The following is a 15,356-nucleotide window of genomic DNA, read 5'->3' as shown; positions in this document are numbered from 1 at the left end:
TACTAATAATCATTCTCTCTTGACACCTCTAATATTCTGATACTCCTAATATCAATATAAAATACTCCATCTGGAATATATGCTGCACTAGGAATAAGGGAGAAGATGGGGGAAGAGGAGAAAAATTGAAAATAAGGAATTATAGGAAAGTTGAGATAAGAATAAACATATACTAAGGAATTTTGTTACAAGACTAGGAATTTTGAATTAAGAAAAAAGTCAACAGAATGAATAAACAAATTAGAAATACCTGAACGGAATTAGCTAAATAGAAAAGATATATAAATCTTAGTTTACCCAAAACTAGAACTAGGGGGAATGGAAAGAAGACTGGAAGGAAAGAAGAAACTAGGGGGTGGGGACTAATTTAAGGTTAAGAACATACCTCCTGTACGGTGTGAAGCATGAGTAATTCCACTAGTAACACTAGACTGATCTTTTATTCCTGCATTTGAGGCACTACCACCATCTTCATACCATATATTGCCATATAATGTTTTAAAAATAATTGTTATATCTTCTTGACTAAGAATGAACTGTTAAAAAAATAAGATTTACCCATTTTAACATAACTATTTCACATAGTTAAAAATTCTCATACCAAAAAAATGACTTTCATGTCAAACCTTTACAAAACCAAACTTTAACATATCAGACAATTCTACTAAATGAACATTGCATTTTCTAAATGATCATGTGTATTTAGTAGCTTTTAAAATACAGAACTAAATTAAATACCAATACCAATGAAGCTATGAATGAACTTTTTTGTCATGAATGTAGCAATTAACTTACTAATTTTAACCTTTAAAATGAACTTCTATCTTTTAATTATTATTGTAGCTGTTTTGTACTTTTTGGTTAGTAAGTACCTCGATTTACAAATATAGAATAATCAAAAAAAATAAACTTATATAGTGGAAAATATTTTACAATATGTTTTACATGAATTATTTTAGCTGAACCTCATAAAAGTCCTAGGTGTAAAGAATATAACCCTGATTTTATAAGCTGAGGCTTAAATGATGACGTATCATGCTTAAGTCCACTTAAAGAACTCAACACATTAACTCAAAACTCTGTGAGTTGCAAATTTAGACTAAAATCTTTAGACCAGCATAAGACTCATCTTAAAAACTATGATTAATTTTATAGCAACCTGACCGGGTCGCAGTATGTAGATATTTGGTCAAATATTATTCTAGATGTTATACAAATGATACGTATTTTTGATCATATATATAGCTTCAGAACATCTACAAATGCCCAGCTGCCTTCTGGGACAGACCCTCTAGAATGAAATTGAGTCTTTCCCTATCAACAAGATTCACCTGAGTATTAAGTAGCTGTTGCAGCCCACCTTAGGGGACCACAAGTTTGACCCCTACTGGACCTCAACTTCAGGGTCAAGGAGAGGTTAAAATCCAGTCTTCAATAAGTCAGTCTAATGCATCTACATCAAGTATTTACACACTCAAACACCGTACTGGTTCTATTTCTCTGGAGAACTCTAATAAAACAGCAATTAGGTAAAAAAACAAAAACAAAAACCTACAGTTTTAAATTGATATGTTTACTGAACTCAAGGGGATAACTTTAATTCCACAAAATTTACCAGTTTTATTTGCATCAGGCTTCCTTTGATTGCATTCTGAAGGTGATAAACTAATCTAGTGTTTTAAGATTAACTCCTTATTCATGCTACTTATGTTTTTTGTTTTTTAAATTTTCATTTATTCATGATACTTATTTTGTGATTATTACGTAGCAAGTATTTCAAAAACAGTATATTCACATAAATTAGGATGAAATTAAATATTACAACTTCTAAACTATGTCTTTCAATTAGTACATGTATACTGAATACCCCCCAAATACTGACGTTAATCATCACTCTTCACCCTTGCCAACAGCTCAGCGTAGGAAGCTGGACCAAAGGAATGCTGGTCTGTGGCTTCTGTGTGTCAGAACAGACTGTGTGTGCTATCCCCAAATTTCTGACAAATCAGAAATCACAAACTGCAGCACTTAGGCTAGATGCATCAGAGTAACTGATTCCAACCTCTCTCTGATACAGAGGATGATGTCTAAGAGGGTTCGTATATGTGAAGCTGGGGATGGGCTACAACAGCTGCTAACTACTGAGGTAGATCGGTGTAGGGAAGACCCTATTTGATCTGCCCTGGAAGGCAGCTGGACATTTGAAGATGGTCTGCATCATCATCTGAACATTCTGCATGGATTCTCCCTGGAGAAGAGTGAAAGAAAATGGTGTCCCAGCTGTGCCACACAATTCTGCCTAATGACTGGGCCCAATGGGGAGAGGATTTGCTCAGTATGCTGTGTGGAACATGCTACTTATGTTTTGTAATTTTCTATCTGCCGTCTTACCAATATAAAGAGACATCAATTATTTAAGAAGGTATTCTCCATTTTTAAGTTAAGGAGTCCATATGATCTTATACACTAGAGTTTAAAGATTTTCAGTTGAGATCATCAGGTTTATGTTCTAAATACATTTTTGAGCTAAAAATATGAAATCTTTAAAATGACAGCTTTCTCTTTTTGAATACAATTTTTATAGAGAGAAACAGAAAGGGAAACTGAGGAGCAGAGCAAGGAAGAGAATTTGTTAAGTAGATTTCTTAAAGAAATCTTCCAGAAATAATACAAATAGCTACCACTTCAGCAAAGCATATGATACAGTTTTGACTTCCATCCAGTCAAGAGGGAAAAATATGAACCTGTGGACAGTTACATTAGAGATCCGTGAAGCAAAATCAACCAGTAGGGAGGTAAAGTTAATGCCTCTGTTACTGACTCATCAGCCATTTTCATCTTCAACCTCTATTCTTCTAGGACCTTTCCTAAGTTATTTAATATACTCCCACAGCTTTAAATACCATCTGTAATATGATGACTTCCAAATTATTACTTCCAGCCTAGACCTCTCCACTAAGATCTATATTAATATATCTAACTACTGTAGCACCATGTCTAACATTTGGTTCCTTCATGGGATTTACCACAATTTATAACTATTTTAATTATGTACATGTGTACTTTTTTTTTTTTTTTTTTTTTTTTTACTGTCTGTCACACCTTTGGACCACCACCATCACCACCAACCCCTGCAATACACTGTTAAGTTCCATGAAGTCAGAGACAATGTCACAACTTCTTTGCCACAGTTCTCCAATATCTAGTACAGGGTCTAATACACAGTTGGCACTCAAATATTTGTTGACTGAATGAAGAACACTCAATGAATTCTAGGTTTTGTACCTACTATTTCATTTCTGACCAAGGTAATGTATAACCAAGACATGCAAAATGTCTTATGCCCTCAAGCAATATTTCTTAATCAACAAAACAGAAATCAATAAGCATCCAAAAGTTACCTCCATGGGCTTTAGATGAGCATTTACATTAAAACAAGGAACTTCTTGATACCACTCCCAGGATAAATTTCGCTCAACAATCACCTCAAGATTTAATGGCAGTAGAAGATCCAGTACATCCTGGTATGCATCATTAATAAATTGAGTCCTATAAGTAGAAATAAAATTGTTCTGAATAGTTTCATACATAATCAGATAGTAAAAAATTAATCATTTCATATACAAATAGTAGAAGTCAATAACTGGTGTGTGAAGAGAAAAATAAAATTGAATAAATTTTCCATGTCAAAACGAGATGTTCCATCCCACTAGAAACCTCAGTAATTTTCTGAGCTGAAGTGCTCCATATTGAAGAAAAATGAATTTTTAAAATAGGACTTTGCAATATGTTAAAAAGTGCCAAAATATACCAGTCGGACAACTAACTCTTAAAATAAGATTTCTCTCTATATAAACTATAAACATACATTATATAAGACTTCATTATAAAAACATTTAAATTCACTGATTTACATATATAGCAGATTACCACACATCCCCTTAATTTATGAGAAATATACACGATGGAATACTACTTAGCCATAAAAAAGAATAAAATGCAAATTGCAGCAACATGGACAGATCTAGAGGTTTTCATATTAAGTGAAGTAAATCAGAGAAAGACAAATATATGATGTCACTTATATGTGGAATATAAAAAATTAAAGAGAGAGAGGGGGGAAAGATACATATTTTCTTTATAAACCAGAAATATACTCACGGACACAGAAAACATACTGTGGTTACTGGGGGGGAATGGGAAATAGGGATAGATGAAGAGTTTGGGATTAACAGATATACATTACTATACACAAAATAGATAAAGAACAAGGACCTACTATATAGCACAGGGAACTATATTCAATTTCTTGTAATGAGTTGTAATGGAAAAGAATCTAAAACGATGTATATATGTATATGTATAACTGAATCACTTTGTTGTACACCTGAAACTAACATTGCAAACTGACTACATCTCAATAATAAGAATTTTTAAAAATCACAAAATTAAAAATAAAAAGGGTATCACAAAAAAACAAATGAGTTACAAGGATAGATTATACAACCCAGGAAATATAGCCAATATTTTATAGTAACTATAAATGGAGTATAATCTTTAAAAATTGTCAATGATTATACTGTACATCTATGTCTTATACAATATTGTATGTCAACTGTACATCAATAAAAATTCAAGTCCGCATATAAAACAAACACAAGAGGTTTTTAAAAATGTACAATATAATTCATACTTTACTTAACTTAAACATATGTGCAGATATAATGAAGTAGAAAAACATACCAAATTATTAATAGTAGTTATCTCTGGGTGGTCATATTGTCAGCAATCTTTTATGTTCATCCCTAATACCATTTTATGTATTTCTTCAATTAAAAATTAATTCTTTTTTGGACATAAAAATAATACATATTACTATTTAGTGCTCTATAAAAATTTAGTGAACTCTTTTAAAAATAATCTATTTGTAATACAGACTCACATCTAATTCATATCTACATCATTTCTTAAAGTCAAACAAGATGTAATTAAATATAGATGTATAAATATTCTATTGTTAGTAAATTCAAAATTTTATATAGTATAAACTCCAAGTCAATGAGCCATCTAAAGCTTAACATTATTACTATGTACCTACAGCCTATTATTAAAATAGAAGTCTCACCTCAGTATTTCCCTGTAATTTCTGAAATCTCTAGATTTGACTGAACAAATCATTCTATACTTTCCAATGTCTTCACTAAATTTATTATTCATTTCTTATCTTAACTGAAACCTAGCTTTCCATGAAGCTCTATTAAAGTCTGATTTCTCTCCAACACCTTACCTACCTCAGAGTTCAGAGACAGAAACCATTTTTCTTAATTTGAAATGATGCTCCTCCACTCTCACGTCTATTCCTTTAATAGTAATACCATCCATGTTAACCACCTTCTATTTTTGCTATAATTTATCAATGACGAGTCAGTGCTCATTTCTGAAGACTCTGAGACTACTGAATCTCCAGTCTATAAATCACTCTCTACATTCGTTTACTCTATCAGTATCCTCTTATCTTCAACTTCTGTCCTCTCCATTATCCATCAACATGACTTACAATATTTAAAATCCTGTCCCACTATCTTCAGTCATACCACTTGTTAAAAATTGTCTTTCCTGAATCCAACTGGCTGTTGGATTTCAATACCGAATATCAAGTACTGCATGAAAAAAAAATCATACACTGTTAATTCATGGTTTACAACATCAACATGACCTTCAGTGCTGCCTCAACACATTCTCCTGGTTTCCTTCCTATCTTTCTGCTTGCTCCAACTTAACCTCTTTTGAGGATTTCTTTTCTGCCAGTTCCTTAAATGTTGACATTCCTCAGCACTCTGTTTCACCATGTCCCACTCTACAAATTCTCTGTGTGATCTTACTCACTTTGATGGCTCCTGTAACTAGCTAAATACTATTAAGGATGCCTAGATCTAGAAATCTGAATACTCTCCTAATATCCAGACACGTATGTTCAGATGTGTTCCAAATCTGGTTCTATATAACTTCATGTATAAGTCGTGTAATTATTTTCAAGTTACTTTGCCCACTGGAGAACTTGTTAGTATCACCACTCTACTATTTTTTTTTTGCATTACTCTGTCATAGTTCACTGAACTGTATTATTACCAAATACTGAGGGGTTTTTTTTTTAATACAAACCTGCAACCTGGAGTCAATTTTAACTACTCTCTTTTAACCATGACACACATTTAATAATGCTACCTTTAACTCTACTTTTCAAATTTCTCATAGCTGCTTAGTTCTCTACTATCTCACTTCCTTATCCTACACTGAGTCACATGTAATTCTTATGTGAATAAACCATTCTTCCAATTTCCAACTTTGTCTCCTTTTGACCTACTTTCTACAACCTTCCCAAATCTAAATGTGACCCTGTTTTTATGCATCAGCTCATTAAATTCATTAAATAGTACCTACCTCAACAATCCAATGAGGTAGGTACTATTTATTCATCCCTTGTAAAGACTGCTTACTATTGTACTACATATTCCTAACACTACACCTGGGGTATATTACATGCTAATAAATACTCAAATATTCAATGAAAATTTTCCCTTCCATCTAAGATGAAATAGTATGAATCAGATTTACCCTCCTACCTGAAACAACTGCTCCCTACCCTCCAAACACACATACGCAAAATATATAAAAAAGAGTTTCAAGACACAGGACATCAGGAAATAACCAGTGATTACTGAGACACATGAAAAAAACAAGATGAGCCCTTTGATTGCCCCAACTTCAACAGGTCATGGAAAAGAGGGACGGGGGAGGATAAGCCAAGAAATAACCAGTAAAGTCCATGAGTTGAGAAGACAGAGCTGAGAGTCCAGGGAAACTAAGGCAGGTAGAGTTCACATGATCAAGTGCCAGAGAGAAGAGAGCTACAAAGAACACCAAAATGTTAGCACTAAATATCTATATTAGAAATGTTCAAATCAATAATCTGATCCACCACCTAAAGAAACTTAGCAAAATTAAGCCCAAAGTAAGCAGAAGGAATGATATTACAGCAGAAATCAGTGAAAGAGAAAACAAGAGGAAAAAACCAAAAGCTGATTCTTAAACACATTAAATAAATAAATAAGCTGGTTGTTTAGTAAATAATAAAACTGGAGTATCAAGGATGAATACCAGGGAATGGCAAGATAGAGGAGAGGGAAGACTCCAAGATCACCTTCTCCCAAGGACACGCCAACATTACAAATATTTACAGAACAACTACCGATGAGAATGACCTTAAGACTAGTAGAAAGCTCTTCTGCAACTAAAGATATAAAGAAAGAAGCACAAGAACACAGGAGGGAGGAGTGCAGACATGGTATAGTACAGAACCACACTCCCAGGTAGGCCACAAATGAAAGGCTAACTACAACTGCAGAGGTTCTTCCCAAGGAGTGAGGGATCCAACCCCTAACATTGGGCTGCCCAGACTAGAGTTCCCAGAACAGCTTTGAGGGTCAGTGGAGCATATTTTTGGGAGAGTCAGAGGGCTGTAGGAAACAGAATTCATTCTTAAAGGGTGCACACAAAATCTCTCATGCTCTGAGACCAAGGGAAAAAAGTAGTAATTTTAAAGGAACCTGGGTCAGACCCACCTGCTAATATTAGAGGGCCTCCCAAAGAAGAAGGAGGCTACTGGGACTCACCCTGGGGACAAAGACCCTGGCAGCAGCCACTTTTGGGTGCTCATTCAACCACAAGGACAATGCTGCAGGCAAGTACATTCTGGAATCCTCCCTCTAGCTCATTAACACTGGGACCCTGCCCAGCCCACCAGCCAGTAGGCACCAGTCCTGGAACATCCCATACCAAGCAGCTAGCCAAGTGTTGACACAACCCTACCCACCAGCAGGCCAACTCCCTTATGATCCAGCCCTGCCCACCTGTGTGCTGACATCAGCTCCAGAACCACAAGGCTCCTCAACAAAAGATCACAAGACCCAGCTCTGACCACCAGGAGGCTGGCACCTGCTCAAGGACATGACCTCACCCACCAGTGGGTGGGCACCAGCCATGGGACTGGTAGGCCCTGACCCTGCCCACCAGTGGCCCAACACCAGCTATGGGACACACTGAACAACGCAGCCAGCTTTGTCTGGTACTGGCGCCACCCAGCAATTCCACTCCTGAATATTTATCCAAACAAAATGAAAACACTAATTTGAAAAGATATATGCACCCCTAAGTTCACTTGCAGCATTATTTATAATTGCCAAGATACAGAAACAATCTAAGTTTTCATCAACAGATGAATGGATAAAGAAGATGGAATACACACACACACAATGGAATATCACACAGCCTTAAAAAATAATTAAATCTTGCCATTTCTGACAACGTGGATGGACCTAGAGGGTATTATGTAAAGCGAAGTAAGTCAGACAAATAGATAGAAAGAAAACTACTATATGATCTCACTTGTATATTGAATTTAAAAACCAAAACAAAGGAATAAACATAACAAAAAATAAGAGAGATACAGAGAACAAACAGGTGCTTGCCAGAAGGGAGAGGGGTGGGGAGAAGAGAAAAATAAATGAGGGAGATTAAGAGATACAAACTTTCAGTGTCAAATGAGTCATGGGTATGAATGTACAGTGTGGGGAATATGGTCAATAACTATCTAATATGGTTGTATGGTGACGATGGGACTAGATCTATCACAGTGATCATTTTGAAATGTATAAAAATACTGAATCACTACACTGTGTGACAAAAACTAGCATAGTTCTGTAAGTCAATTACACTTCAAAACAAATCAACAGAGAAAGAAGTAAGATTTGTAGTTACAAGAGGGTAGGAGGCAGGAAGTAGGAGGGAGTCAAAAGGTACAAACTATCAGTTATAAGATACGTAAGTACTAAGGATAAAATATACAACAAGATAAATATAATTAACAATAGAAATTGTTATCAGTAAATCCTGAGTTCTCATCACAAGAAAAAATAGCTATTCTATTCTTTTAATTTTGTATACATATGAGATGATGGATGTTTAATGAACTTATATGGTAATCATTTCATTATGTATGTAAGATGTAAGTCAAATCATTATGCTGTACACGTAGTGCTATTATGTCAATTATATCTCAGTAAAACCAGAAGGAAATAAAAGAATGGATATCCAGGTGTACCATAGGGGAAAAAAAAGATCGATGAAACTGACAAACCTCTAGCCAGACTGATTAGCAAAAAGGTATAAATTATAAATATCAAGAATGAGGGAGGTAACATCAATACAGATATTAACGAGGAAGAAGGGACTATTATGAACTTTATGTCATAAAACTCTACAACTTAGGTGAAATAGGCATTTCTTGAAAAAATTAACAATGATCACTCAAAAAATAAATAATTTGAATAACCTTAAGTTTATTAAAGAAATGGAAATTGAAGTTAAAAACCTCCTACAAGGAAATACTAGCCCCAGATGGCCTCACTGGTCAATTCTACCAAATATTTAAGGAAGAATTAACACAACTGTACTCTTACTATCACAAATGTATGCATGTTAAATTTATCAAACTACATACTTTAAAATTATGCAATTTATCACATGCCAATTATATCTCATAAAGCTGCTTTAAAAATATTCAACTGATGGAAAGAACAATGGGAGGGAGACAGACCTGCCAGAGGCCAAAGAAAAGCAACAAAAATAAAAGGGAAAAAAAAACCCAACACAATGAGATCAAAGAAAAATTACAGGAGGAAAGAAAAGAGCAAGTGAGAGGTTTAGAGATGAATCCAAGTTAAAAAAGGAATAAGGCATTTAAATATAGAATAGATGATTAAAAATAACATAATAAAAGTTCTGGAACTATCTAGATATTCACTTATGTCTAGTGAATATATAAGATTAGACACTACTATGTGTGTGTTTAATTAGTATGTCATATCCACAGCACAAAACTGATAGAATACTTCAGGTAATACTGTATTCACAGAGCAAATAAATATATTAGAAAATCTTGCATTTCTTCCATAACCTTATAATTTATAAAGAACTACAAATAAATACAAATATACTGCCTCAGGTAATAAATTTTAGTGTTCCTAATTACCTAATGACTAATTTTCCAAAACTTTCTAGGTTTTTAAAAACTAGAAGCCTATAATTAATCTTGCCAACAAATACTTGGGAAAGAGAATCACAAAATTAAGCACAGTTATAATAAAATTCCACTTTAAACAGAAAACTTCAGGATACCAAGGCCTTTAATGTAAAAAGACAGAAAAAGATTGCCTTCTACATAAACATACCCATGAAAAGCTTACCTGTATAGTCGCATTTCACTCAGCTTTACTGTTATCAAATCAATAATGGGCGGGGGGTTGGTCTGGCTGTCTGTTATCACATGGAATGTATTTGTCATCGTAATTAGCCCAAAATCAGCAACAAAAACATTTTCAGAAACTGGAGACTGTGGGATAACCACAACTGGGGCTTTGATGTTAACATCCAATGCCATTCTAGAGCTCCTTTGTGCCAGTTCTTTTACACCAGTAGCAGCCCTTCCTGCTGCCTGAACAGTTGCCTCAGCCAAGGCTTGTTTACCTGCTTGAAAATTATCTATAAAAGCCTATAAAGAAAATCAGAATTATAGTCTTAAGGCTACCATTAATGAATAAGATTATTAAATGTATATTGGTATTTATGATATATCTCAGAGAAAAAATTTTTTCTCTTGGTACAACCAAGCATTATTCAAAGTCTGACTGCCTATGTTAAACCTTAATTTTCTGTAATAAACTTTGAGAAACACAAAGATCAGACACACAGTAAAACAATACAAACCTAGTCCAAAGCAACAAATGGATATTGCAGTGCTTCATTGCTATCCATTTCCTTTATTGTCTCTTTCCCTAATGGCTAAACAGTCATATAGTATTTCCCTAAACAACCTCAATAGACAGAGAGCTTATTTATGTTTGTAGGACAGAACAATAATAAAATGATGTCTGTCAATAATAAAAAGATGTCTATCAATTAGACTAAATCTAAATCCCTCAAAAGCCCTAGATATTCACAGAATCAGAATGCAACAGAAAATACGTTTTTCTTAATGATTACCTAAAACCAAACCAAACTTCAATTGTGCATTTAGCAGTTTTAGTTAGAGCTGGAAGTCGGGTAGAACACTTAAACCAATCATATATAAAATCAAGAATTCAATATACATAAAATGATACATAATACCCATATATTTAATGTTTATAAAATATACATTTCAGTTAACTAGAACATTCCCATGTGAAAATAATGTTATATAAATAATATACTGTACATTTCAGTCACGATAAAAGGTAGCCAGAACACCTTGAAAAACTCAGGAAAAAAATCAAGCAAGGAATTATTCTTCTTCATCTTTGCTTGATGCACAGCAATTTCCAACTAGAAAAGAATAAATGAAAAATTAACATACTTACCAGTATAGAACATAGAAATTTTGTGACGAAAACTACTTCAATGCAACCAACGGTTAAATTAACTTGAACGTCAACCGCATTCATATCTGTGTATGCAGAACCAGCAGTCGCACCCATGTAAGAAATCATTTTGAAGCTGAAAACTTCTTTTCCAGTTATATAAACAGCCTTAATGAGAGAAAATTCAATTGTCAAATCCATTTTTGAAATAATGTCTTTACTTCAAAAATAAAGCAAAAACAAAACATACCCACATACTTGGAAAATCTTCTAAGTATTCAAGCCAGGTACAAACAAGACAATTCTAACTCCTTTATTAGAATCTACACTGCAAAGGTTTTCAAACTGGTGGTGGCAGCTCCCTTTCTGGGCCATACTATCAATTTAGTAGGTCTGGCACAACATATTTTTTCGATCGGAAAAACAGGAAAAAATGATCAGAATAGACATTTTCATTTAGTATGTACACTTGTGCACTGAGAACTGCCATATAAATGTATTTTTCGGTCAATGTCAAAAGTCTGAAAAACCCTGTACCTCTAAAACTTAATATAATCTGCTTGGTGTGATGTACGTATAGATTTTCCAGATCCTTCAAAGGAGTCTCTTCCTATCACTATACTTCTGTTCCTGATTAGTTTGTGAAGAGTCATCTCAACTGTCGAACAAGAATTACCTACAGCAGTTTAATGTCCCAAATTCTGCAACCCCAGTTAAAAATGTTGGAGCTATCAGTAGGTGTGAAACATTGAAAATATTCTGAAAGATGAACAGAGCACTCACTCATTTAGTTTACAGCTTTCTTGACCCTCCTAAATGCTAGAAGCAATGTAGAGGGCTCAAGAGCCATCAATAAGCAAATGAATTCCAACCACAGAAAAAAGAAAATCTCAGGAATCAAAAATAGTTGTCTAAAGGCTGAGGTGTAAGATCAAACTAAAAAGAAGTCTATAAGAGTTCTGCTTCTGCCTAGGATGTAGAATGTTGGAGAGGGCCATTCCAAACCTTAAGAAAAAACAAAAAACAGATTAACTACAAAATCGTAACTTTTCTTAAAATCAATAGAAATCTGAGGTCACAAGCCAACCAAGCAGCCTAAAATCAGAAGAAAAAAAGGTTACCTTCAAAAGAGACAGAACTTTGAGCACCAGCTCACCTGTGGTAAGGGAGAGGTGGAATGAGATGTCAGTCACATATACGATATGTAAGAAGAACTCTGATAAAATGGTAAAGATTGACTATGAACTAACATATAGAATCCCTGGGAGCCACAGATACAAGAGGAGCTCATACTCAGCTGCAAGCACGTCACTATGAGCTCTCTGCTGGAAACTCATGAGAGACTGAGGTAGAGAAGGAATATCAGAGGAAGCCTTCCTTCTTCCCCAAGGAGAGAAGCCTTCACTGCAGCAAAGGCCCAATGTACCACCAGGATTATTCTCTTAGGGCAAAAGCCTTAAGAAACTAGGGAAATGGCAGTAACCCTGCTGCCCTCAGGGCACAGGTAAAGATACTACACCCAAGCGGCAAAGTTAAAACTTCCTCTAACACCTGAGGGAAGAAACCCAGACCGTACAGGGCATCTTCTACTGGAGCAGGAAAGGATATTCTCTCCCACACAGGAGCTACCAACAAACTGAGTCAAACGCCTTGGGAGAGATGAACAGAATCACCAAGAACGCCCCATTTTTGAGACCTGGAGAAACAGGCCTGGATAGACTAAACCTGAACTAGGACAACTGACGAGCCTACCTAAAACATCTTCCTACTCCACCCCTACTTCCCTAAATACTCACTATCAAGGTAGCAAGCACTGAGAAAAAGCAGCAACAGACTCTTAACATCAAGGGAAGAGCTAACAGTATGGAAAGAGAACTTTCTGAGGTACAAGATTAGAGGGAAAGTCAAAATCATGGCATGCAGCAGTACTCCCCAACAACAAAGCCCCCACCCAAAGCACAGGACATAGCCAAAGCAATGCGAAGCAGTGGGTTACTGAAGGGACTCACATTAAACAAGAAAATGCAAACCTAGCTTAGCTCTCCATTAAACTGATTCAACCCCCTATACTAATGGACTAGCAGAAAAATGAGGCATATCCACTTCCAGACATAAATACTGTTGACCTCAGTCTCTACTAACTTATATTATGTGTCTGACATTCAATCAGTAGTTAGGAAACATCCCAAAAAGCAGGAAAAAAATAAACAACAAAGGACAATCATCAGAACTAGACTTGCCTATAACACAGATATTGAAACTTTCAGCCAGTGAATTTTAAATTATTATGATTAATATGGTAAATGCTTCTAGTGGAAAATATGAATGAACAGATGAAGAATATGAGTAGACAAATGGAAAATAGAAAAAAAGAGTCAAAGGGAAATATTAAAAATTGAAATAACACAGTAACAGATGAATACCTTTAATGGGTTCATCAGTATATTTAACAGAGCCAAGGACAAAATCATTGAGCTTAAAAGTAGGCCAAGAGAATTTATCCAAACTGAAACATGAGAAAAGAATGGGGGAAAAGTTGAACAGAGGATCCAAAGGTTGTGCGACAATCTCTGACAGGAATCTAATAAGAATTTTTGAAACCCAAGAGGAAGAAGAACAGGGAAGAGATGGAGACAGAAGAGGACGAAGCAGAGGATAGAGAGGGAGGGAGATGAAAGCAGAACTATTTGAAAAGATATAAAAAATACTGAAAGATCCAAAAAGCTCAGAGAACTTCAAACAGGACAATATGAAAACACACTTACATACACTCAGACACACCAAATTCTGAAGGAAGTCTGATAAAGATAGGAAATTACATACAATGGAGCAAAGATACATAGCTGACTTCTAATCAGAACCATGTATAACAAAGAATAGTGGAGTCACATTTTTAACAGTTTGAAAGAGGGAAAAAGCTATGTGAACCCAGAACTCTACACTTAGCAAAAACATCACTCAGAAAATGAAAGTGAAATAAAAGCTTTACCCCACTGAGTTCCTATCCCTCCACCCTACAAAAGATGAAAGAATTTAAAACCAGTAAACATGCATTATAAGAAATGATAAAGTTCCTCAGGTAGAAATGAAAATACCAGAATTCTGAAGGTACATGAAGAAATGAGTTCCAGAAATGGTTAGAATGAAAATAAATGTATCTTTTGTGAAAAATTAATTGCTCTCAAGAAAACTGACTAAACCCGAATCAGTCGGTATGTATTGTGGATTTTCAGCATGCACAAAAGCAAAACGTTATACAATAATATTCTGAAATACAAAAAACAGAACTTGACAGTATACTGTTGTTAGATACACTACACTACATAAACCAGTAAAATATTACTGGAAAGTAGACTGTGATTAAAAGTATGTATTGTAAACCCAAAGGAAATCATAAAATGAATGATCTACACCCAAAATGAGGTTTAAAAAAAGCAAGGGGCAATACAAAAGACAGAATGAACAAAACAACTAGAAAATAGACATCCATTAGAGAGACAGCAGATTTTAATCCAACCATATCAAGAACTGGATTTTTTTTAAATCGCCTAAACACAAAATTAAAGTCACAGACTGTCAGACTGGATAAAAAAGCAAAACTGAAGTATATGTTGCCTATAAGAACCCACTTTAAATATAGTCACAGATTAAAAGTTAAAGGATAGAAAAAGATACACCATGCAAACACTAAAGCAAAGAAATCTGGAGTGGCTGTATTACTATCAAAGTAGACTTCAGAATAAGGACAATTACCAAGGATGAGGAGGGATACTGCATGATGACAAAAAGGTCAATTTACCAAGAAGGCATACAAATCCTCTATGTGTATGCACCTAACATGGTATCCCCAAAACATATGAAGCAAAAATTGAGAGAACCAAAATGAGAAATAGACAAAAT

General features: G+C 34.8%; 1 protein-coding gene across 4 annotated transcripts in view; it reads right to left on the bottom strand.

Annotated features, from left to right (window-relative positions):
* The window catches only part of VPS13A (vacuolar protein sorting 13 homolog A), a 201,661-nt gene that overhangs the window by 96,365 nt on the left and 89,940 nt on the right, over nt 1-15,356 (bottom strand). For all 4 annotated transcript variants that reach the window (XR_004319289.1, XM_032477879.1, XM_032477880.1 and 1 more), the window contains exons 32-35: nt 11,457-11,624; nt 10,305-10,609; nt 3,402-3,549; nt 386-536 (exon numbers count right to left, since the gene is read on the bottom strand). Coding sequence is in view for 3 of the 4 variants with exons in the window: in XM_032477879.1 (XP_032333770.1) it covers nt 386-536; nt 3,402-3,549; nt 10,305-10,609; nt 11,457-11,624 (772 nt within the window). In the remaining variant the exon portion in view is untranslated. The remainder of the gene's footprint in view (nt 1-385; nt 537-3,401; nt 3,550-10,304; nt 10,610-11,456; nt 11,625-15,356) is intronic.

This window comes from Camelus ferus, chromosome 4, assembly GCF_009834535.1.
Source record: "Camelus ferus isolate YT-003-E chromosome 4, BCGSAC_Cfer_1.0, whole genome shotgun sequence".
NCBI lineage: Eukaryota > Metazoa > Chordata > Mammalia > Artiodactyla > Camelidae > Camelus > Camelus ferus.
This window is presented reverse-complemented; position numbering and strand designations above follow the sequence as displayed.